At 41.4% G+C, this 23350-nt stretch overlaps 1 protein-coding gene across 1 annotated transcript; it reads right to left on the bottom strand.

Annotated features, from left to right (window-relative positions):
* Positions 1-204: 204 nt before the first annotated feature.
* MYOD1 (myogenic differentiation 1) lies at positions 205-4337 on the bottom strand. Its single transcript, XM_074276838.1, is given in 9 exon segments — positions 205-990; positions 1325-1403; positions 2140-2259; positions 2261-2434; positions 2436-2471; positions 2473-2563; positions 2565-2731; positions 2733-3565; positions 4183-4337. Coding segments are annotated over 8 exon segments (768 nt in total). The 5' UTR covers positions 2769-3565; positions 4183-4337; the 3' UTR covers positions 205-925.
* Between the last annotated feature and the right edge of the window lie 19013 nt (positions 4338-23350).

Raw genomic sequence — 23350 nt, forward strand, 5'->3', positions numbered from 1 at the left:
AACTTGGATTTGTGTTCGAATCCTATTTTCTCCTTTCTTGGCTGTGTGACCATGGACGAGTCATTTCATTTTCTGAACTTCATCTGTAAAATGTAAAATATAATACCTACTTTACAAAATTGGCATGAGGTAATGTGCATAAGGTTCTCAAAAAAACCTTACCGTATCATATGTCAGTTATCATTAAAAGGCAGAGCCAGCAGGTATAAATTATCATCTTTATTCAGCACACTTGAGCAGAGACAACACTGCCCTAGTGTATAAATAGTCAATGACTGCACCACAAACCACACCTGATAAATATGTCGCTGGGCTGTGTGTGTGTGTATGTGTATATGCATATGTGTTTGCAAAGCAAGCCCTTATTTACAGAATAGATTACAAAAGTATTACAAAATGTGGTCCTGAACTGGGGAGCATGGAAGAAGTGGGGAGGGGGCACAGCCCCTCAAGAACAAGCACAGCCGTTCCTCACTGAGGGGGGGGGAAGGGGACCAGGGACCTGGGGCCAGGAACCTGTCCCCCTGTTCCCCGGCCAGGCACTGGGAAACCAATAAATTAATGTTGGGGGGAGGGGAGGAGGAGGAGGAGACAGAAGTACATTCCAAGAAACCCTCAGAGGCCTTAAACTTGAATAAGATGGGCCCCCTCCCAAAGTCTAGTTGGACCTCCCTGGAGCCACAAGTGGGAGCCTTCGAGGTTTGGGAATGGCTCCATCTCAGAGGACCTGGTAGATAGGGTTAGGATTGGGTACGGGGCTAGGCCCAGAGCTGCTGTCAGCAGAAAGACTGGGTACTCCCACTGGAGATGGGGGAGGGAATGTGGGCACCACTCTCACTCAGAGTGGTACCCTCCTGAGGGGAGCAGGGTGTGCCCTCTCCCAAGGGCAATACAGGGCATGCAGACCCCTCCGTGGAGATGCGTTCTACAATGCTGGAGAGGCAGTCCAGGCTGGACACAACCAGTCCCTTGTCCCAGGTTTGTTGTTGTCTGTAAAACAAAAACAACAGAAATTAGGGATGTGTGGTAGATTCTTAAGTCTGGGATGGGATCTTGGGGAACTCAGAGATCACATCCTGCTTTACACAAATCACTCCTTCTCTGTGCCCACTTTACCAATATGACAGAGGGGCAGACATCACCACTCACTTGCTATTGGACCAGTTCCCACACTAAAAGGACATTAAATTATGATCCTTCCCCCTCTTTTGGCAGGAGTCCAGATACTGGCAGATCTGGCTGGACAGTGAATTTCACAATTTGTAGGGAGTGGGGTAGACTGGGGATTCAGGAGCTTGGACGGGTAGAAAGCACTGATACTTACCACTTGGAGAATCACTGTAGTAGCTGCTGTCATAGCCACTTCTGTGCCTGGAGCTGCACAGGGGGCCGCTGTAATCCATCTGGAGACAAGATAGCAGATTCATCAGGCCTTAGTTCCTCTCCCTGCCCTTAACACATCCAGCCCATCGCAGGGCTTCCAAATCTAAATCTCCCCTCTTCCCTTCCTTCCCGAGATCCTGCTTACTGCCCCAATTTTGCAGGGGATTGTGTGTGTTTTCCTAGGGATGGGGGCTCAGGTAATTCATAGGAGCATTGATTTATGGCTAGCAGGTATCTCAGAGACCACCTTGCCCAGGCCCTTCATTATACAGATGAGGGACAGCTAAGTTAATAGAATAAGGATCTGGATCCACTTCCATTCCCTGTGTAAGCCAGACTCCTCCCTCCCTGCTCTCATCCCCAGACTGGTATAGTCTAGAAAGACCCCCCCCCCCCCCACACACACACCCAGCTCCACCACAAACTTTCTGTGTGATTTGGGCAAAACCTGATTTGTTAAATAAGGTAGTTGGGCTACATAATTTCTAACAATTTTCCTAACCTTCAAAGTCTCTTTCTTCCATAAAGGCAAGTTTTCCCCCGCTACCAGCCCACCCCATACCCATTTCAATGGTTCCTCTCCTATAATGTCACCAACAGACACCCTGGGTACCAATTCCTAACTCAAGGCGAGGTTCCTCCACTCCCCTTTTAGACCTTATGCAATAACTTTCCTTGCACGTGCTCGCCATCATTCTCCTGCCCCTTCCCCTCCCTCCAGCCCTGCCCACTGGCCCCGTTGGGTGTGCCCCTCACCATGCCATCCGAGCAGTTGGAGCGCGGGCTGGATGCATCCGAGTCTCCGCTGTAATGCTCAACCACGCGCGCCTGGGCAGTGGCCCCCTGGGGGTAGAAGGCGGCGGAGCTGCCAGGGGGGTGCCCCGTCCTGGTCTCTCAGCAGCGCCTGAAGCCCCTCGATGTAGCGGATGGCGTTGCGCAGGATCTCCACCTTGGGCAGCCGCTGGTTGGGATTGCTGGACGTGCACCGCTTCAGGGTCTCAAAGGGCCCTCGTTCACCTTGCTCAGGACGGCGCCGTTCCCGCATCGTGGCGGGCCTTGCGCCGGTCCGCATTGGTCGTCTTGCGTTTGCCACGCCTTACAAGCCCACAGCAGGCAGCGGCCGGCCTGGTGGTGGCCGCTGGGCGCGCGCACGTGCTCATCCTCCCGGCTCCCGGGGACAGCTGCGGGGATGGTGCGCGTGCTCGTCGGGTTTTAGGAGCGCGCCCACGTGCACCAGGCGTGGGTCCAAGTCCTCGAAGAAGCGCAGGTCAGGGGAGTCAAAGCAGGGGTCATCGTAAAAGTCGTCGGCCGTAGTAAAGGAGCAGAGGGAGCCGTCGGGGCCCGCTAGGGTCCATGTCCCGCAGTGGCGGGGGCAGCAGCTCCATGGTCCCGCAGGGGATTCGGGGAGAGCTGTTCTCAGCGAGCCGCTCCTGCTGTCTCCCTGCCCCCGCTTTCTAGGTGGACGGCAATTAGAGCCACAGCCTAAAGTTTCAGAGACCCCCGCCAAGCTTTTCTCGGTGGAGACCCGGGGTTCGGAGATTCGCACTCCCCCAAGCAGAGGTGCGTGCCCTAGATAGAGACGGCGAAATAGCCCCCCACCCCACCCCACCCGGCCCACTTTACCAAGAAAGAGCTGGCCCCCTCGGCTTCGCATGTGGGGCTTCCCCCACCCCTTGCTCCAGCCGCTGGCGCTCCAGGCTATTTATTCAGAGCCCCGGACCGGGAGCCGGGGCTCTGGGAGGGAGCAGCCCCGGGAGGGGAGCAGCGGGGGGACGCCTGGAGCCAATGAGAGCGGCCCGGGATGGGGGGCGGAGACCGATGGGTCCGAAGATTTGGGAAAGAAAGAGACCCTAAGGGGAGGAGAGGGGAGTGTCCCGGAGCCCGGGCTGAGCCGCTTCCCCCTCCCCTCCTCACTGTCTCTCCCCCTCTTACCCCTCACACCACGCGCCGCCCCTACCAGCCGCGCAGCTCGTCTTGTCCTCCCAGCCCGGGCTCCCCCGCGCTGAGTCCCCACGGCGCGCTGCACCGGGCCAGAGATTGCCATAACTTTTTTCCGTTGCTGCGGACGCCGGCACCGTCTCACCCGCAGGTTCTGACTCCAAGGTGCCGGGTGGAGACGTGGGTTCAAGTTTTGCGCATTAGTTGGCGACCTCTGGCTATGTCCCCTTCTCTTTGAGTCCATCTGTAAAGGGATGTGGGGCGGGTTTCACGTCCCTTCTCTGACCCGTGTCCCCTAAGCGAATTGCCTAACCTTTCGGTGTCCCCGTCACCTGCCCAAGCTGCAGAACAGTTTGTCCATCTTTACTGGTAGAGGGCAGTTTCCTCATCAGGAGGCCTTATTACGCTGACAAAAAATCAGTTCCTGGAACTAGAACTAAAGAGTTCCTTCCAGCTCTAAATCTGAGCCAGGGGCGGCATAGAGGAGGGGGGTGGGGGGCAGGGGTGACTTGCTTGGAGAACACTTCTGTAGCTTCTCTGGAAATTGTCTGCATGTGGGGAAGATGGGTAGTGTTCAGTTGAAGTCACACCTTTTATATTACCCCGTTTCAAGGGAGCAGAGAGACCGGTTGCCCAAGGAAGGCAGGAAAGGATGGCAACGGAACCCGAGAGAGACTTCATTCCCATCTACCCCCTCTTCCCCAGACCCTGACTCTGAAAGAAGGGGGCAGTGGGCAATGGGTGAAAGGTGGGCAAGTAAGCCAGCATTATAAAGCACCAGGAACTATGTTAAGCACTAAAAATAACCAAAAAACTCAATCCAACCTCAAAGCAGCGGGTGGATCCAGCCCCTGGCCTTACCTCTTGTAGTTGGGGGTCTGGAAAAGATTGGGATATCTCAAGGCCAGAGGTGTAAGCAGATGGCGTCCAAGTATCCTCTTAAGAGAGACTGGCTCCTCAGTCTCTCTGCCCAGCTCTGAGATCCCTACCTCATTAGGGTAAGGAGTGCTGGGGACAGAGCTAAACTTGGAATCAAGAAATGTGAGTTCATATTACAGCCTTGTTACATACAGGTATATGGATCCCGGTAAGTTGGCTCCTCTCTGAGATTCAGTTTCTTTATAACATAAAAAAAAAAAATGATAGAATCAAGAGTTCTTAAGTATGTTAACTTGTTATGAAATATCTTAATATTTTTAAATTGATATTAGTTTCCTTTTTATTCCTATGAATTTTGTTTTATACATTTAAAAACATTATTTTCATTATATTACCAATGGAGTCTTCGATATTTTTTTAAAAAGCTAAGAACTTTTGATAGATTTTGCTCTTCTTGGCAATAAAATAAGCAAAGAAAATTCTAAAACATTCACAATAGAAAATAATATCTACATCAGGAGAAAGGACTCTGGACTCTGGATGCAGATGGAAGCATACTATTTTCAGGGTTTTTTTTTTTCTTTCTAGGTGTTTTCCCTTTTTGTTTTAATTCTTCTTTCACAATATGACTAATGTGGAAATATGATTACATATGTAAAACCCATATCAGATTGATTGCCATCTTGGGGAGCTTGGAAAGGGAATAGAGGGAAGGAGAAGTGAAAGCATTATAAAAATAAATGGTGAAAACTAATATATAAATTTAAAATTAAAATAAAACTAAGAGTCTTTGGATTAGGTGATTTTCTTGGAACTTCCCAGATGTTTCTATCAGACCAAAATCATCAGTTTCTCTCTAGATTCTGAGCAGCTCCCTCCCCAAAACAAATGACAAAAACAATACAGTGGAGGTAAGCATAACATTTGGGGCAAAGGAGGTAAATTGAGAATTTCCTCTGCCAGTCTCAAAACTCCCAGTCAACTCAAAAGTGGCAGCAATTGAGACCAACTGCACTAAAAGTGACTGTGGCCAAGGTGGGAAGATAAGGTTAGAGGCTCTGTAGGTAAGCTGATACTCTTCTGGGCTTCTATTTCCTCATCTGTGAAGTTAAAAGGTTAGATGATACCTGGAATTCCTTCCAACACTAAGATAATAATAACAATAATAACTACTATTTTTATAGTAGGTTAAGATTTGCAAAGCTCTTTATATTATCTCCTTGGTCTTCACAACCACACTGTTTTTACAGATGAGAAAATCAAAGGTGAGAGAACTTTAAGTGACTTGCTCAGGATCACAGAACTAATGTTGAAGGCAAAATTTGAACTCAGATTTGCCTGACATAAACCCTAAATATTAGGGTGATCTCGTGACTGGTCATCCCTACTAGGAGGGACTCATATGGTCTTTGGAAATTCCCTAGGCAGGGCCTGAATTCTCAGGGATTCTTTAATGAATTCAATTCCTCAAACACTTGTTAAGTACATAAAATACAAAAATTAAAAAATAAGTCAATGCTTTCCACCTTCATTTTTATAAGACTTTGTGTTCTAAAATTTTCTCCCCAAGCAATTTGCTATATATAGATTAAATATCTGCAATCATTGTCTTGTGCTTTCAAGGATCTTACAAACTAATGTGGGTAGAACTCACACAAATGAATGTGATACAAAGTACCTTATGATAGGAGGTGAAGAAAAGAAATTGGAAGAGAGAGCAAGAGATCGAGAATGAGAGCAAGACAGACAGAGACAGACAGAGAGAGAGAGAGAGAGAGAGAGAGAGAGAGAGAGAGAGAGAGAGAGAGAGAGACAGAGAGAGAGACAGAGAGAGAGAGAGACAGACAGAGAGAGAGAGAGAGAGACAGAGAGAGAGAGACAGAGACAGAGAGAGAGAGAGAGAGAGAGAGAGAGAGAGAGAGAGAGAGAGAGAGAGAGAGAGAGAGAGAGAGAGAGAAGAGATCCCTTTCAGCTGGATTGTCTAGGGAGAGATTTATGAGGCGGTAGAATGTAAAAGAAAGGTTTTATTAAAATTAATTTTCTGAGCAATTGCCCATCAATTGGGGAATAGATGAATAAGTTATGGTATATGAAAATAATGTAATGTTATTGTTCTATAAAAAATGATGAACAAGCTAATTTTAGAAAGACCTGGAAAGATTTACATGAACTGATGTTGAGCCAAACAAATAGAACCAGGAATACATTGTACACAATAACAATAAGATTGTGCAATGATGGCTATGAAAGACTTAGTTCTTCTCAGCGATTCAATAATCTAAGGCAATTCCAATAAATTTTGGATAGAAAATGCCAACTGCATCCAGAGAGAGAACTATGGAGACAATATAAATAAAGACATGCTGTGTTCACTTTTTTTTCTTTTTCTTCTGTTTTTTTTTTCCTCTTATGGTTTTTCCTTTTTGCTCTGATTTTTCTCTCCCAACATAATTCATAAAGAAATGTGTATTTTAAAAATTTTGATGTACATGAATAACCAGAAAAAAGCAAGAAAAGAAGAAACCCCCCAAATAAAATTAAATTGATTTTCTTCAATTAACAAAAATCCCCTCACTCCCCTCAGTAAGAATTAAAACAATCCACAACCTTTTTATAATCATGTACAGTCAGAAAAAATGAATGTCCACATTGACCATGTTTAAAAGAAAAACTATAGTTAGACACACACAGACATACAGAGATACACACACACATTCTGTGTTCCTCACCTCTCTGTCACAAAGTGGCTAGTGTGATTCATTATTAGTTCTCTGGAATAGTGGCTGGTCATATGCTGATCCAAGATCCTAAGTCTTTCAGAGTTGTTTGTCTTAACAATATTGTTGTCATTGTACAAATTGTTCCCCTGATGCTATTCATTTCAGTTTACATCACATCATGTAAGTCTTCTAGGATTTTTCTGAAACCATCCCATGCATTGTTTCTTATAGTACAGTATTATTCTATTACACTCATATGCCATAACTTGTTCAATCATTCCTCAATTGATGGGAAGTTTCCAAATCTTTGACACCTCAAAAAAAAAGCTATAATCTCTCCTCTAATCTTCCCTTCCTTTTCTCCTTCCCCTCCTATTTCTCTCTTGAATAGAATATATTTCTCCACCCAACACTTTCTTTCTCTCTCTTGTTCTCTCCCTCTTCTTCTCCCTCTCCTTCTCTCTCCCTCCCTCCCTCTCTCTCTTCCTTTCCCTCTTCTTCTCCCTTTCCTTCTCCTTCTCCCTCCCCTCCCATGTGTTCTTTCTTCCTTTGACCAACTCAGATAAGAGGAACATTGAAGTGTCAGCGATTTCCCCAACCCTTCCTCCCAGTTTGTAAATTTGCGAAGACTTCTTGAATACACGGATTATGTGAGATAACTTTTCCAAAGAAAATGGTTTTCCAAACTCTGAGAAAAGGCACATGCCCTATATAGAGAATGTCTGTGTGAATATATGCAGGTAGGAGAGAGTGTTTTTTCAATGCTTTGTGCACTTGAGAACGTTATATGAAAAATACTATTTTTTTATTTCACTGCTCTTTGAAGAACACTATCCTGTGGATCATGGAGCATATATCCTAAATTTAAAGTTGGAAGAAACCTCACAGATTATCTAATCTAATCCCCTCATTTTACAGATGGGGAGACTGAGGCCTAGGGGGATGACATGACCTATTCAAAGTCATATAAGTAATAGATAGTAGAGAAAGGATTTGAACCTAGGTCCTTTGACCCCCAAATCCAGTGTGCTTTCCACTATTCCACATAGCTTTCCTAGGTAGACAGTGATACAAAGTTTAGATCCAACACAATCCATTGTCATAGAGCTCATTGTCTAGTAGAGCCTAAGACTCAAAAGAAGTTAACTATATAATAGACAGTATTACATGAAAATGCATTAGAAATCCCATTACAATACTTTTTATAAAGCTGATTGTCAGAGGAGAAAAGAGACCTTCAGGTGAGACTTCTGAGTAGAACAATGTAGCCACAGGTTCTAGTGGTTCCTGAGTAACTTTCTCTGTCTCTCTTTGTATCCTACCATCTATGTATGTCCCCAAGGAAGTCCCATGTGTCATGCTTTGAGGCAAGCTATTTGAGGTCGTAGGCACTAAGAACAGTGGAGTGTTTATATGTCACGTCAGGCATTACAGTGTCAACAGTCGTGAGACCTTGGCTCGTGCATGAAGGGGGGAAGTATGAGAGAGTGGGAATGGCATTATTTGGTAATTCACTATAATTCAACAAACATTTATTAATTACCTACTAACTATAGGGAAAGAAGATGTAGCCTCTGTCTTCAAAAAACTTACAATTGAGTATGTGTCTACAGGTATAGATTTGGCAAGTGTAGTGTGTGTGTGTGTGTGTGTGTGTGTGTGTGTGTGTGTGTGTGTGTGTGTGTGTGACAGACAGAGACAGAAAGAGAGAGACAGACAGACAGAGATACAAGGAGACAGAAAAAGAAGGGGATAGGGAGGGAGGAAAGAAGGGAGAGAAGGAGAGGGGAGGGAAGGAGGAAGAAGGGAGGGAGAGGGAGAGACAGACACAAAGAGAAAGAGAGGGAGGAGGGATGGAGGAGGGAAAAGGGGGAGAGGGAGAGAAGAAGAAGGAGAAGGAAGAGGAGAAGGAGGAAGAGGAGGAGGAGGAGGAGGAGGAGGAGGAGGAGGAGGAAGAGGAGGAGGAGGAGGAAGAGGAGGAGGAGAAAAGATGAAGGGAGAGACACAGAGACAGGCATAGAGAAGGAGGGAAGGAAAGAGGGAGAGAGAGGAAGAGAGAGGGAGAGTGATCCCCAACTTCCAACACCATGTCTTCTCCTGCCGCAGCATCTGGTTTCTGTTTCCTTTCCCAAGGAGATCTCCTACTGGTTTGCTTTACATTTTACACCTCTTTGTGGCTCAGAGAGACCTAGGCTGAGGTGAATGGAGGAATCATCCCCCCCAGGCAGTGCCATTGGGCAATTATCGGTTGAAGAGAAGAGGTGGTTCTCTGTTGGTACTTAAAAAGTGTGGAGGTACACATACAGACACAGCACAGTGCCTGGCACGTAGGCACTTAAGAAATGCTGTTTGTTGGACTAATTTGCATAGGATCAGCACAACTAATCCCAAATGAAAAGGCAAGGAGAATGAGACTGGGCTGGACAGTCACTGGGACCAGATTTTAAGGGGGGGAGGAGAGAAGGCACTAGGGGAATGCAATCTCATGAGCTCTCTGACTCCTCAGCAGAGACAGCCTGAATCTCGTAGTTGATCTTCCAAAGGGAAACCAAAACTATTTCATTTATTGGACTACTCCTAGCACATTCCAAAGACACCTTAAAGGAAAGAAATCTTCCACTCAGGTTAGAAATCTAAGTATCTTAGCATCAACAAGTCTCAGATTGGAAAGAGATGTCAAAGATCATCAGAGGTCTTTCTACAAGTTAGCCCTCTAAGTAGTTTCTTTTTTAGAAGGCTTTTTATTTTCAAAGCACATGAATAGATAGTTTTCAACATTCACCCTTGCAAAACGTTGTGTTCCAAATTTTTTCCCTCTCTCACTCCCCCCTTCCTTCCCCTAGATGGTGAGTAATTCAATACACGTTAAACATGTGCAGTTCTTCGATATTTCCACAATTATCATGCTACACAAGAAAAATCAGATCAAAAAGGGGGAAAATGTCCTTCTAAGTAGTTTCACATCTTCCTCCTTTTAATTTTAATCTCCAGGGGCAGCTAGTTGGCGCAGTGGATAGAGTGCCAGACCTAAAGTCAGGAGGACCTGAGTTTAAATCTGGCCTCAGACACTTAACACTTCTTAGCTGTGGGACTCTGGCTAAGTCACTTAACCCCAGCCTCAGGGAAAAAATTAATTTTCAGTTCTGCCCTTTGAGGTTGGGTAGAATAGGACTGATTCTCCTTTGTATAACATCTCTGACCACTCTGACCAGGGGTCATCTGATTTCTTTCTTCTTGGAGATCCTCAGTGACCCAGAACCTCCATCCTCTTCCTCCGTTATTCATTCAACCCTTCAACCTTTCAATTGTTAAGCAGCTCTGGGGAGACCTCTTTTTCATCTCTAAGCCAAACCTGCTTCTTGGCAGCTCCCCTTGCATGCCATGCTATGCAGTTTTCTTCCATTTGCTGTTGGGGTCTTGTCCAGGAAACACTGACTGTTCCATGCCCTTAGACATAGGAAAAGGGATTTATCTGGGCAGCCTAAGGAGGAGGCAGGGATAAAAGCATGAAGTCATGACCCAGTGGCTAGTTCTTAAAGAGACCAGAATGTTCCTCCCCACCCCAACCAATCAAGCCCTTGGCAACAATAGATTTTTAAACTTGTAAAGTACTTTTCTCATTCTAAATCTAACTCCATTATTAATGACCTACTCCAGTAGCAAAGTTCCTCTCTCTTTTTTTCCTATGAATCAAGTGTTTATTTAGTCATCATATATTCTTCAAAATTACATGACTTTGAAGCCTTAACCCTCAATAAGCTTTAACAGAACATAAAAATCAGCTGAATAATCCCAATGGGCAGCAACTCCAGTCATCATTACATTTTTCAGAGAAGTCCATTCTTTGTGTCAGTCATAACTGTTTCTTCACACTTGAATTTTATCAGTTTTTAATAAATGAAAGTTCTTAGCCTGCTTGTGCTAAGGAAAAAATATATAAAAATTGATGTAAAATGGAGTTATTTTGTTGCTACCTTGTTAAACTTATTATCTATATGTTTCTTTTTAATGTAGCTAAGGTTTGTGTTTCTTTATACAATTTTCTATTCTTCCTTGTGTGTTGAAATATTTGTTGATGGTTACATTCAAATAAATCTCTCTCTTGCCTCACTGAGGTTCTCTCAGGCTCTGTAGGTCTCAAGAATGAAAGAGTTTTGAGAATGGGGCCAGTGATAAAGCCGTGTCTATTATCCAAGGAGTAGCCTGGCTCCATTCAGAAAGGCTCCTCACCAGTTTGACCACCATTTTGGGGATGAATTTTTTTTAAGGAGATAGCAATTCTTGATGACCTCATAAGGTATAGATGAAGGGCAGGAGGTGGGGAGTGGGTATTTCAATCTGCATCAGAGAAAGGAATGTCCACATGTTAGATAGAAGCACAGATCTATCAGATATTTGAATAAGAACCAACTAAGTGCAGAAGTCAAGACTGGGCCCTGAATCGTGAAATATTACGTTTGTCTATTGTTTTAATACATTCAATCAGTCACTCCACAAACTGTGTGCCATGTCCACGTGCTATGATCTGGAGAATAAGAGACAAAAATGGAACAGCCCCTGCTTTTTATGGAAGGGAGCAATATGTATGGAAATAAGGGTAAACAGAATAAATACAAGATATATTTTATGTAGAGATACCATCTGTGGGGGAAATCAGCAAAGACTTCATGTAGGAGGTGGTGCTTGAGGAGAGTTTTGCAGAAGACAAAAGGTTATAAGAGATAGAGGTGGAACTGTGAGTGCATTCTAGATTTGAGGGGTGGCCAGTACAAAAGTGTGGAAGTGGGAGATCTCAGGAATGTCATGTAAGAATACCAACAAGAAGGCCAGTTTGTCTAGAGTGCAGAATGTGGGAAAGAGAATAATTTATTTAAAAAAAAACTTTAAAATTCATAGATATCTCTGGAACAACAGATATGTAGGACTCTGGGACAGATTTGGGCCTGGGAGAAGATAAGATAAGCAACTACACAAGCTACAATATACAAGAGATGCAAGGAAGCCATATTTTATCATATGACCCCTAATGACGATTTGTAGAATCTATTTTTAGAGGTAGACGACAACTCAGGGGCCTTATCCCCTCATTTTATGGATGAAGGAAGTGAAGTCCAATAAAGGAGAAAAGAAGAAACACAGCGGCAGAATGATAATTAAAACTCAGAGCTGCTCATTCCATCATTTTTTTCTACTGTACTAGGTATGATACTGTGCTATTATGCCTCTAAATCTTCTCAATGTCAAAAATTATACAAAATTATTTTGTGATCAAACCCTTATATAATAATGATCATCTTGAACTTCCATACTTGCAAATTGTTGCAGATGACTCTTTTTAAGGGGTAACATCATATTAATACTTGGAAGAAGGATGCCAATTTTCAAACTTTCTCTAGGATATATAAAATGCCAAATCCTGACTCCATTACCTCTCTATTACTTCCGTATAACAATTTCCAATTTTATAGCATTTCTTCTAGCATCATATATATATATATATATATATATATATATATGTGTATATGCATATGCACAAAAATATGAACATATGTATGTATAAGAATATGTATGTATACATATATATATGAATATATGTATGTATAGGAATATGTATTGTGTATACCTTATAACAACCCATGAGGTACATCCTTCAAGTAATATCCCCATCTTGCACAGGAGTAAACTGAGGTCCAAGTGGTATGACTTGCCTAAAAGTGACTCAGATATTAAATATCAGAGATAAGATCTGAACCATTGTTCTAACCACTAGCTCCACTTCTTTCTTTTCACTACCCTGCACTGCCTCCCAAAGGATTCTGGTCTGTCCCAAGTTCTTTCTTAGATTCCCTTGGGCCCAAGCCCAGCCCAGCCCAGCTGAGGGGCTAAAATTGGAGTGCAGGTCTGGCTCCAGGATGGGGATGGGGGTGGTAGGCTGAGGTGGGGTGGGGCACACAGCAGGGGGAGTTCACTCTCTGGGAGCCTCCAGCCTTCCCTCAAGGCTCCAGCTCTTAATTCTATATATAGTCTCTTCTGATACCCAATCCAGCCCCTCTTCCAAAGGGAAAGGAAAGGAAAGGAAAGGAAGGAGCCCAGACTAATCTTCAAGGCAGTGGAATGTTAGGGTCCTTTAACATCATCTTCCTCCTTCTGAAAAGGGGGAAACTGAGGCTGAACTAAGTAAGGATATATCTGGAGTCCCATGGCAACCATTTTCTTCCCATGTATATATCAGACTGCCCCAACAATCACAAATATGTGATCAGATCCTCTTCTCTGGGGAGAGGTATGAGATTCAGGGAAGTGGGGTGAAGTTCAAGGACCTAATTAGTGTCCCTGTTCCCAATCCCGAGGTAAAGAAGAGAGGTACTGGCAAGATCGTGTCTGGGTGGGATGAGGAAGAGTCAGATCAATTACCTCCCCATCTCCCACCCAAGCCAACAAAGTGGAATTAGTGGAAATGTGTTCAGGAAAATATGATTAGCGGAAGAGCTACTAAACTTGTTTCTGGTGTCTTTGGCCAGACAGGGACCTAGGAGCTCTGAGTTTGACCTCCCAATAATTGTTTTCCCTTGCCAGATGATGCCTTCTCTTTTCCTTCATGTACCTTTCTAGCCTTCCAAATCCTTAACATAATCTTTTTCTAGTAAAAGGAGGCCCTAAGAGATTTAAAAGGAACATGGGATCAGGATCAAAAGAATTAAAGTGGAATCCTGTCTTTGTCTTTCATTGATTGGATCGCTGAGAGAAAAGTATTCCCTTCTCTGTTTTCTCATCTATAAAATTAGGGTCTTAAAATTGTAATACTTGAATGTGACGAATTATGTTTGTCTCATAAGAAATAATGCAAACCAGTTGTAGTGTATGACTGTGATGGAAAACTATTGTGCTATAAGAAATGATGAGAAGAGTGACTTCAGGAAAACCTGGAAATATCTACAAACTGAGACAAAGTGAAGTGATCAGAACCAGGAGAACATAATACAAAATAACAGCAAGATTGTATCATCATCATCTATGAATGACTTAGCCCTTTTCAGCAATATAATGATCTAAGACAATTCCAAAGAACTCATGAAAAAAAATGCTGACTTCAAAGAGAGAACTGATGGAGACTTAATGCAGATCAAATCATACTTTTTCACTTTTTTGTATTTCTTTGTACTTTTTTTCTTTTTTTTTGGTCTGTCTTCTTTCACATGACTAATATGGAAATATGTTTTGCATGATTGCATACGTATTACCAATATCAAATTATGTACTACATCTTAGGTAACGAGAAAAGGGGAAGGGAGGGAGAGGATTTGGAACTCAAAAGTTTTTAAATGAATGTTTAAAAACTGTCTAAATGTAAATGGTAAAAATAAAATATTAAAAAAAGGGAAATTATGGATAAGAAGAATTCAAAAAAGCCCAGGAAGACTGATATGAATGGATACAGAGTGAAGTAAGTATAGCCAGAAAAACATAATACACAACTACAATACTGTAAATAAAACGAACAACAACAAAAAAGAAATTGAATACCATATAAGCCTGCCTGGAAAAGAAATGAGAAAATAAAACTCACTCTCTGAAGAGATTGGATTATAGAACACTGCAAATATTATCATATTCTTTTGATATACTGACCAGTTTTGCTGAATTTTTGTCCTCTTTAAAAAAGATTATTCTTCCTGTCATATTAACTGTTTTCTATAGATATGATGCCTTAGCTCTGTTGTGCTTTAGGAGTCTGGTAAGAGAGATAATTGAATGCAGCGGGGCTTTGCAGGAGCATCCCCATACATCACAAAATGGGAGCATTCTATGTTTTTTGAGTTAATAAACTGAACAACATTAGTGGAAGGTGAGCAGGGTGGTAAGGAGCCCAGAGATCATCCCTTTTGAGAATTGAAGAAACTAGGAGATTTTATCCTGGAATACAAAATACTTAGGGAGAGACACTAGAACTGTCTTTAAATATTTGAAGGATCCTCTTGCAGAAGATGGATCAAATTGGTTTGGCTTAGCCCCAGAGAGAAGAATCAAGAGATAGTAGTACATTGGGCTTATTTTAGATAAAGGTTAGGAATAAAATTCCTAACAATTGTTTTCTAAAAGCAAAATTCAACTGCTTTGGTCTCTACTAGAAACCTTCTAGGAGAGAACGAATGATCACTTGTTGAAGATAATATAAATGGCATTCTGATTCAAGTAAATGAAAATGGGATTCTGGGACTGAAAATGATTCTGGGATTCCTTCAAGCTCAAGTTTCATAGAAGGGTGCTTGGAAAAAAGCAAACTAATGACTAGAGAGTTGAATAGACTTGTCCAAGAAAATTAGAGGTGGAGGGAGTACTAGAACCAATTCTATGGCTCCCAGATTAGAACCATTTCTGCCATAACAGAGTGAGAGTGTTAATTTTCCCATTCTGTGGTAAAGTAGGTAGTCACCTAGAGCTTAATTTGTAATGAGGAATAAAGTTGGGATCATAGAATATTAAGGCTGGAAATTATCTTTTGGGGCAAGAATCCTCTCTATAAAATCCGTATTAAGAGCCTAAAGGGACTTTGGTATGGCCTTTACCTCCTAAGTTAATATAGTCAAGCAACAAACATTTATTAATCACCTCCTGTGTGTCAGAGAGGCAGCAAGGTGGCACAGTGGATAGAGCACTACGTTCATGAGTTCGAATCTGACTGACCTCAAATCCTTACTTAACTGTGTAATCCTAAACCACTATGTTTACCTCAGTTTCTTTATCTGTAAAAGGAGCAGGAAAAGGCAAACAACTTCATTCTCTTTGTCAAGAAAACAAATAAACAACATGCACCAGGTACTGCACAGTGCTAGATGTTAGGCACATGAAAACAATGAAACAATTCCTACTTACAAAAAGCAAGTCACTCCATTCTGGGATCACCCCAAAAATTGTACACCACAAGATTAAGAATTAGAAGGAACCTTGGAGATGATCTGATCCTGCAACCTCATATTATAGATCATGAAACCAAAGCCCTAAGAAGCCATATAGGAGCTTAAGGAGCAAAACTATGACTTGAATTCATGTCCTCTGGCTCTGAATTAAGTTCAAATCTGTGTTTTCATAACTTTTCCCTTCTTGTTCCCAGTTCTGTTCTCTGAGATCCATCTTTCTCTTAATTTTGAAGAGAAGAAATGTCCCACTTTCTTTTATGTTAACTTAGTCTTTAGTTCTCATCTCCTTTAACCTTTAACCAGTGGTCTTTCTCCAGGTCACTCAGCTCAAAGGGATATCTCAAACTCCTGGCCTGCAGAGAAGTCTGAAATCTGAGCAGAGGTAAGGTCAAGGGAAGACTCTATATTTAGTGCCAACTCCTCATTCCTGGGGGAAAAATTTTGGAAGATGAGTTAGATTTGGATTGAGTTCTGGAATCATGGATTTAGAACTAGAAGAGAACCACTGAATTCAACCACCTCACCTCATTTTACAAATAAGAAAACTGAGGCATAGAGTAATTATGTGCCTAATTAAGTCTCTGAGGCAGGAAGAAAATTTATAGTGTTGGATACAGCCAATGTGAAAATTGGTTTTGCTTAATTATGTATGTTTGTTTCAAGATTTTGAAGAAAGCTACCAATAGAAAGGTGGGGAATGAGAGAATAAGATGGGCTAGGGTAGCCAAAAAAGGAAGGAAGGAAGAAAGGAAGGACAAAAGGAAGGGAGAAAAGAAAGGAGAGAGTGAGAAGGAGAAAGAGGGTGGAAGGGAAGAAGAAAAGAAGGAAGAAATCTAGGAAAGAAAGAAGGGAGAAGGAAGGAAAGGAAAGAGGAAAGGAAGAGGAGGGAAGGAGGGAAAATAAAGAGGGTAAGAGAGAAGAAAAAAGGAAGGAAAAAGAAAGAAAGAGAAAGAGAAGAGAGAGGAAGAAAGAAAGAAAGAAAGAAAGAAAGAAAGAAAGAAAGAAAGAAAGAAAGAAAGAAAGAAAGAAAGAAAGAAAGAAAGAAAGAAAGAAAGAAAGAAAGAAAGAAAGAAAGAAAGAAAAAGAGAGTCATTGAGACAGAATTTTTAATGGAAAGAAAAGAACAAAAATAAGACCAGACAAGCAGGACAGGTTTGAAAGCTACAGAATGATCCTCCTATGCACTTAAAAAGAAAAGCAGCTGTACCCAATAGAGACCTGAAGATCCACATACAAACCCCTTATTCTGTCTTACTATACATATCCAAAGGCCCCTTCTCTTTCTGGTGCATTAAGTTCAGCTGAAAACATTTTTAGAGCATTTGAGGATGATTTTGAACCTGTCTTCTTGACCCAGACCAACACCCTTTCTAGTGTCCATTACATCTTCATTCCATCTTAGACTGGGAGAAATGCACAATTTAGATGAGCCTAGAAGCTTACACTCTAGTAGATGGAGTCCATTAACAAAAATAACTATCATACATATGATATGACAGGTGCAAGGAGTACAGTGTTATCTAAAATCTCCCTTGTTGTCCTGAAAGGTCAAGGGTGTTGTGATATGGAATAGTACCTAAGACTCCTTGGAGGAGGTGGCAATTGAGCTGGACTCTGCAGGGTCAACCTATGGGGAGGAGTTCTTCTGGAGAACTCGTGGGGTTCTAGCCACTTACAACAATAGGAACAAAGACAAAGAGGGATATTTGGAGAACTGCCAACTTGATAATTCAGGAAAGGGGCAGGACTTGTGATTTCGATGATAGAAGGAACCCTTGGATAAGGAGGCTCCTTCTACCCTTGCACGTGGCCTAGAACCCTGAGAAGTTAAGTGTCTTGTCCAGAATTTCACAGCCAGATAAGGAGTTCTCAGAGGGAGAACTTGAATCTAGTTCTTCATGTTTCACAGATTAGCTCTCTAACCACTATAATTCACTTCCTCTCAATTTGAAAATGCAAAGGGATAAAAGTAAAACAAACAAATAAACAAAAAAAACATTAAAAAAAAAAAAAGCATGGATGATAGAGCATAATGACCAAACTTGCCCACAAAAAAAGATGAGCAAATGTTTCTCCCACACTTCTTTATAGAGATGGAAGACTATGGATAAAGAACATTGGATATTAAGTCAAATTCAATTGAAGTGTTAATTCATTTTGTTGAACTGGGCTTTTAAAAAATATATTGTTTCTTTACAAGGGATGGTTCTCTGGGTTGGGGAATACATTTATAAATGAAGATATGAAAACAAAATATATATATATAATCAATATTTATTTAAAATATATGTATATGTCTATACACAATAAGATCTAAGCACATATATATATATATATATATATATATATATATATATATATATATATATATATATATATGAACTTGTGTGGATAGGATTTGTGAATGGAAAATACTAGGTAATAAAACCGGAAAGATAGATTGGGAGTAAATTATGGAGGCCCTTGAATTTCAAGCTAAGGGGTTTGGACTTTAATTTGTAGGACACAGAGAGCCATGGACAGATTTTGAATAGAGCTGAAAGGGGTCTTGGAGATCTTCTAGTACAAATTTGCTAATGAGGGAATGGGGTTCTAGGAAACAATGACTGGTCCAGGGTGACATGAGCATCAAACAATACAGACGGTGTGAATTCAGGTTCTTAAACTCCATGTCTATCATATTTTCCATCTCAGCAAATAATACAGAAGGAGTCAGAATGCTAGGAATCATCAGGGAATACATGTCAAATGACATTGGTAGGGAAGAAACTTTGGGGGAAGCTATTGAAGTGATCAAAGAGGGAGATCTGAGGGAAAAGTGGACAGGGAGGGGAAGAGTCAAAAGGATAAAAATGCCAGATTGGGAGGTGGGCAGTGAAGAAGATGCAAGATTCCAAGATGATGCTGGCCTTTGGTGTCCTCCCCAAATCCTGGATTTGGAAGTTCTCCTGGTGTTCTACCTCCTTAGACTTGCAGGCTATAGTACGAGGTGGAGAGGCTGATAAGGAAGAAGCGGGCCAGCCAGAGTGGCCCCCAGGGAGGATCTTCCCTCTCCCTCACTGCCTACTCGGGTGTTTCTTCCTCTTGGACTAATGGGCCACACCTGCTGGGGGCCAGGATTAATGTGCACACAGCCTCCAGGCTCCAACCCGCCAGTGGCCCCAAGGACAGGCTCCAGCTGCTGGCTCAGCAGCTGCCCCCCTCCCCCCAGCCACGTGCCTCTCTTAATGGTCCAGGGAGGCCAGGATCCCCCAGGAGCTCAGCAGGCGCTGTCCTGCCTTGGAACCTAGGAAGTGGGGTCCCACACCATGTCCCACTCTTCCTGTCTATTGGTTCCTGGACTAATTTGGGCAATGGATTAAAAGCAACAGGGTTCAACTGCTGCTATGATTTGGGGTGTTTTAAGTTAAATTAAATAAATAATTGTTTAGGACCTACTGTATGTGTTGGGCATAGAGGGAGATAAAAGTCTAGACAAGATGTAGTCCCTGCCTTTGTGGGGTTTATAGTCAAGAAAATAATAACACCCTTATATAGCATTTCAGCCATGGGAGGTATGTATAGATACATAGATAGATAGATAGATAGATAGATAGATAGATAGATAGATAGATAGATAGATGACAGACAGATAGATGTTAGATAAATAATAGACAAACAGAGAGACAGGCAGATGTTAGATAAATGATAGACAGACAGATAGATAGATGTTAGGTAAATGATAGATAGATAGATAGATAGATAGATAGATAGATAGATAGATAAGATAGATGATAGACAGACAGACAGAGCATTTATTATATGTTAGCAAGCAAACAAGAGTCTCTAACTTAAAGGGGTATATTCTACCTAGGGAATGTAACAAATAGAGAGAAGATAGAATGGTGAAGATCTCAAAGGATGCAAAGTGAGATAGAGATTTAACAAGCCCAAGAGTCTGGGATGGAGGAAATCTCTGGAGGTGTTAGGTACTGGTGAGGTGAAGTTCAGAGAAACAGGTGAACAGAAAGTTCTCTTGGGGGGAAATAGTGTCCAGAGCAATGGAAAATTGCTTTGGATAGAAAGTGGGATACTGGAGATCAAGCCATGACTGTCACTCAACTGGTTGACACATATATCAATATACATATATGTTTATATATGAACAACTTGTTTGGATTTGTAATACATTTGTAAATGAAGATATGAAAACAAAAATATTTATATATATTCACATTTATTTAATATATACATGTATATGTCTATAGACACATAAGTCTATGCATACAGATATCAATCTACATATATATTTATATATGGACAATTTGTGTGGATAGGGTTTGTGAATGGAAATACTAGGTAATAAATTTGGGAGCAAATTATGGAGGCCCTTGAATTTCAGGCTAAGGGGTTTGGACTTAATTTGTAAGACACAGAGAGTCATGGACAGATAAACTGTGACGGATATACCCAAGTATATTGGGTGACAGTGAATCTTTAAAGTCATTTCCCTTTGTGCTTCCTCAGTTTCCTTATTTGTAAAATAATGAAATTGTATTACATGGTAATGAAGGTGTTGGCCAGATCTGTGGTGTAGTTGGGAGAAAATATTCCCTAAATTTGATGTTAGAGGACAGGTATTTGTATCTTGGGCAATATGTTTAGCATCTCAGTGACTCAGTTTCCTCATCTGTAAAATGAAGAAATCAGACTAGATAGCTTCTAAGGTACTTTCTAGTTTTAACCAACTAAGCAACAGGCATTCACATTCATCCTGTGTACTGTGCTAATCCTGTTTCAAATCCTGTTTCTGGATGGCTACCAGCGTCCTTGTGCACATGTTGGGTAGGGGTAAGGTATTTTATCCACCAGCCATAAGAACAGGTATCAATGGCAAGGTTAAACATGGGCAAGAGGGGTGAAGGTGAGGCCAGGTAGCCCCCTGTCCTACTCCTCCATATGATCAATAGTCTCATGCGGGATGGAAGAAATGGTATGTATGGCCTCTTCTCATCTGGTCAGACTGAAGGAGAGAGTATGCTAAATGAAAAATACTAGCAGACATCAGAAGATGTGACTTTGAATTTCAGCTCAGATACTAAATTAAACTGTGTATAAAGCAGTTCAGTACAATGTTTTTGGAGTTAGAGGACCTAGATTCAAATTCAGCCTCTGGTAATAATTGTCTTGGTAATCTTGAGCCAGTCATTTGGCCTTTGTGCAGCCTCAGTTTCCTCATCTGTAAAATGGGAAGTTGGACCAGACCACCTCTAAGGATCCAATCAGCTCTAACATTATGATCTTTTGAATTTGGGTCAATGGCTTCTTCTCTCTGGTCCTCAGGGAGGATATCCCAACTATAAAATTAAAGGATTAAATTAGTTTAGCTCTAAAGTCCCTTCCAATCTCATTCTCTCATGGGACTAGTCTCAAAATCACAAAGAACTAGAGTGGGAAGGGACAGTACCAGTGCTGCTTTCCTACAGGCCAGTCATCTCCTTTCTGTCAAAGGAGGGAAAATAGTGGGAGTTTAAGAGCCTTCAAAGTTCATTCTTTCCTCACCATGTTACAGTTGAAGAAACTGAGGCTCAAGGAAAGGAAGACTCATCATTCCTTCATCAAACAACCTTTGAATTGAATGTCTTCTCTGCACTGGACATGGGCTAAAGTGGAGGGAACTAGAAGGGGGGAATATAAGTTAATAAGACCCAGCTTTCCTACAATTGCCAGAACATAAGAGAAATTCCAAAGATTCCTTTCAAGATGTGATCGTTGGACCCTGTGCCTGTCCACAGAGGTAGCCTCCCTGAGATTCTTGTGTTCCCCAAATTTTCACACTAGTGCAAGGGACCTCAGCTTTTTGTTCCTGGGTATTCACCTTCTGCTGATTTCCAGATCTTCCAGATTGCTGACCCAACATAAGAACTTGAATCTCCTGATCTTGATCACTAATTCATATGGATCCCCAATTGCCCATCCCTTTCTCCTACTATTGATATAGGATCTGAATGCTTGCTTTCCTCTCCTTATGCTCCATTTTCCCCTTCTGGTCTCTTCTTCACACAATTCACACCAGGAAAGGTTGATTTTGCAGGGAAAATGGAATATAAGGAAATATGGAAACCCCAAAATGATACAACATGCTATGATCTTTTCATAGGTAAATAACAGCTGCCCAGTATAGGAATAGGAATGTTTAGCTTCAAATCTCTCATCTCCAAGTACACTTTTCATCACTCTCTCTATTTGTGGTACATGCTCCTTGAAATGGCTGATGTTACATCTACAATGTGACCCTGAGAGAATGGCGTCTCTTGCTACTCCAAGTCACACTAACATGGGAATTAGCCCTCTTAGATTCTCTGACTTGGGTTCATAGGTCCATTTATGGACCTATTTAACAATCCCATGCTCATTCTCAGCCAATCAGGTACTCTGCCCACATTCCTCTTTATTTTAATGGTACAAGGAACCCCTGGATAAAGAAGCCCCCTTCCACCCATGCAAATAGCCATCTTCTTACAACTTACAGTATTCAGGAGTTGTCTAGAGTCCTGAGAAGTTAAATGACTGGCCTGAGTCACAGAGCCAGTATGTGTTTTAGGGAGAACCTGAATCCAAATCTTCCAGTTTCAGAGGCCATTCCTCTATCCACTATACCATGCTGTCTCTCAGTTTGACAATGTAAAGAATAAAAGCAAAACAACAAACAAATAAGAAAGAATGTATGAGCAGAGCAGGAAGTTAATGACCAAGCTTGCTCACAAAAAGATGAGAAAATGTTCTTCCCATCTAACTGCTACCTTTCCATCTTTCTGTTTAGCTCTGTGACACTGGGCAAATCATTTCTGTAACTCACCTGCAAAATGAAGCGACCTCAAATGTTCCTTCTAATTCAAAATCTATGATCCTATATGGATATACAAAAGAAAAAAAAGGAGAACACTAGTCATACAATATTTCAAACATGAGAATAATTCAACTCAACAAACTGGTTATGTCAAAAGTTAATAAAAATATACACCCATACACATACCTGTGTGTATACATATGCACATATGTGTACGTATATATACATAAATGCATATGAGGACTTTAAGCAAATGAACTGCAATTATACATGTGCATGTATACATATATGTATATGCTTATTCATTTTAAGGTATTTATATGTTTATTGAAATATATACATTTAAATATATTTCTATAAAATATTTTAAAATATTAAATTATATGAATAAATGTTTTACATAAATATATAAATCATATAAACTTTCAAGTTAGTGTTACATGTATGTATATATATAGTTTTATATATATATTTATATATATATATGTATCTTTATTTTCAGGAATATGGTATATACACAAATATTCAACATATAAAAAAAACAGTGTTTGGTATAAGAGTATAGGAGAGTTACATGTTTGTTATGTTGGATCTAAAGAAACATAGGCTGAGATAAAGAGGCAAAGGACTTATGAAAATATAACAAACCAATAAGTCAGTAAGCATTTATTAAGTACTAATTG

Source organism: Sminthopsis crassicaudata, chromosome 6 (assembly GCF_048593235.1).
Source record: "Sminthopsis crassicaudata isolate SCR6 chromosome 6, ASM4859323v1, whole genome shotgun sequence".
In the NCBI taxonomy this organism is placed as follows: Eukaryota; Metazoa; Chordata; class Mammalia; order Dasyuromorphia; family Dasyuridae; genus Sminthopsis; species Sminthopsis crassicaudata.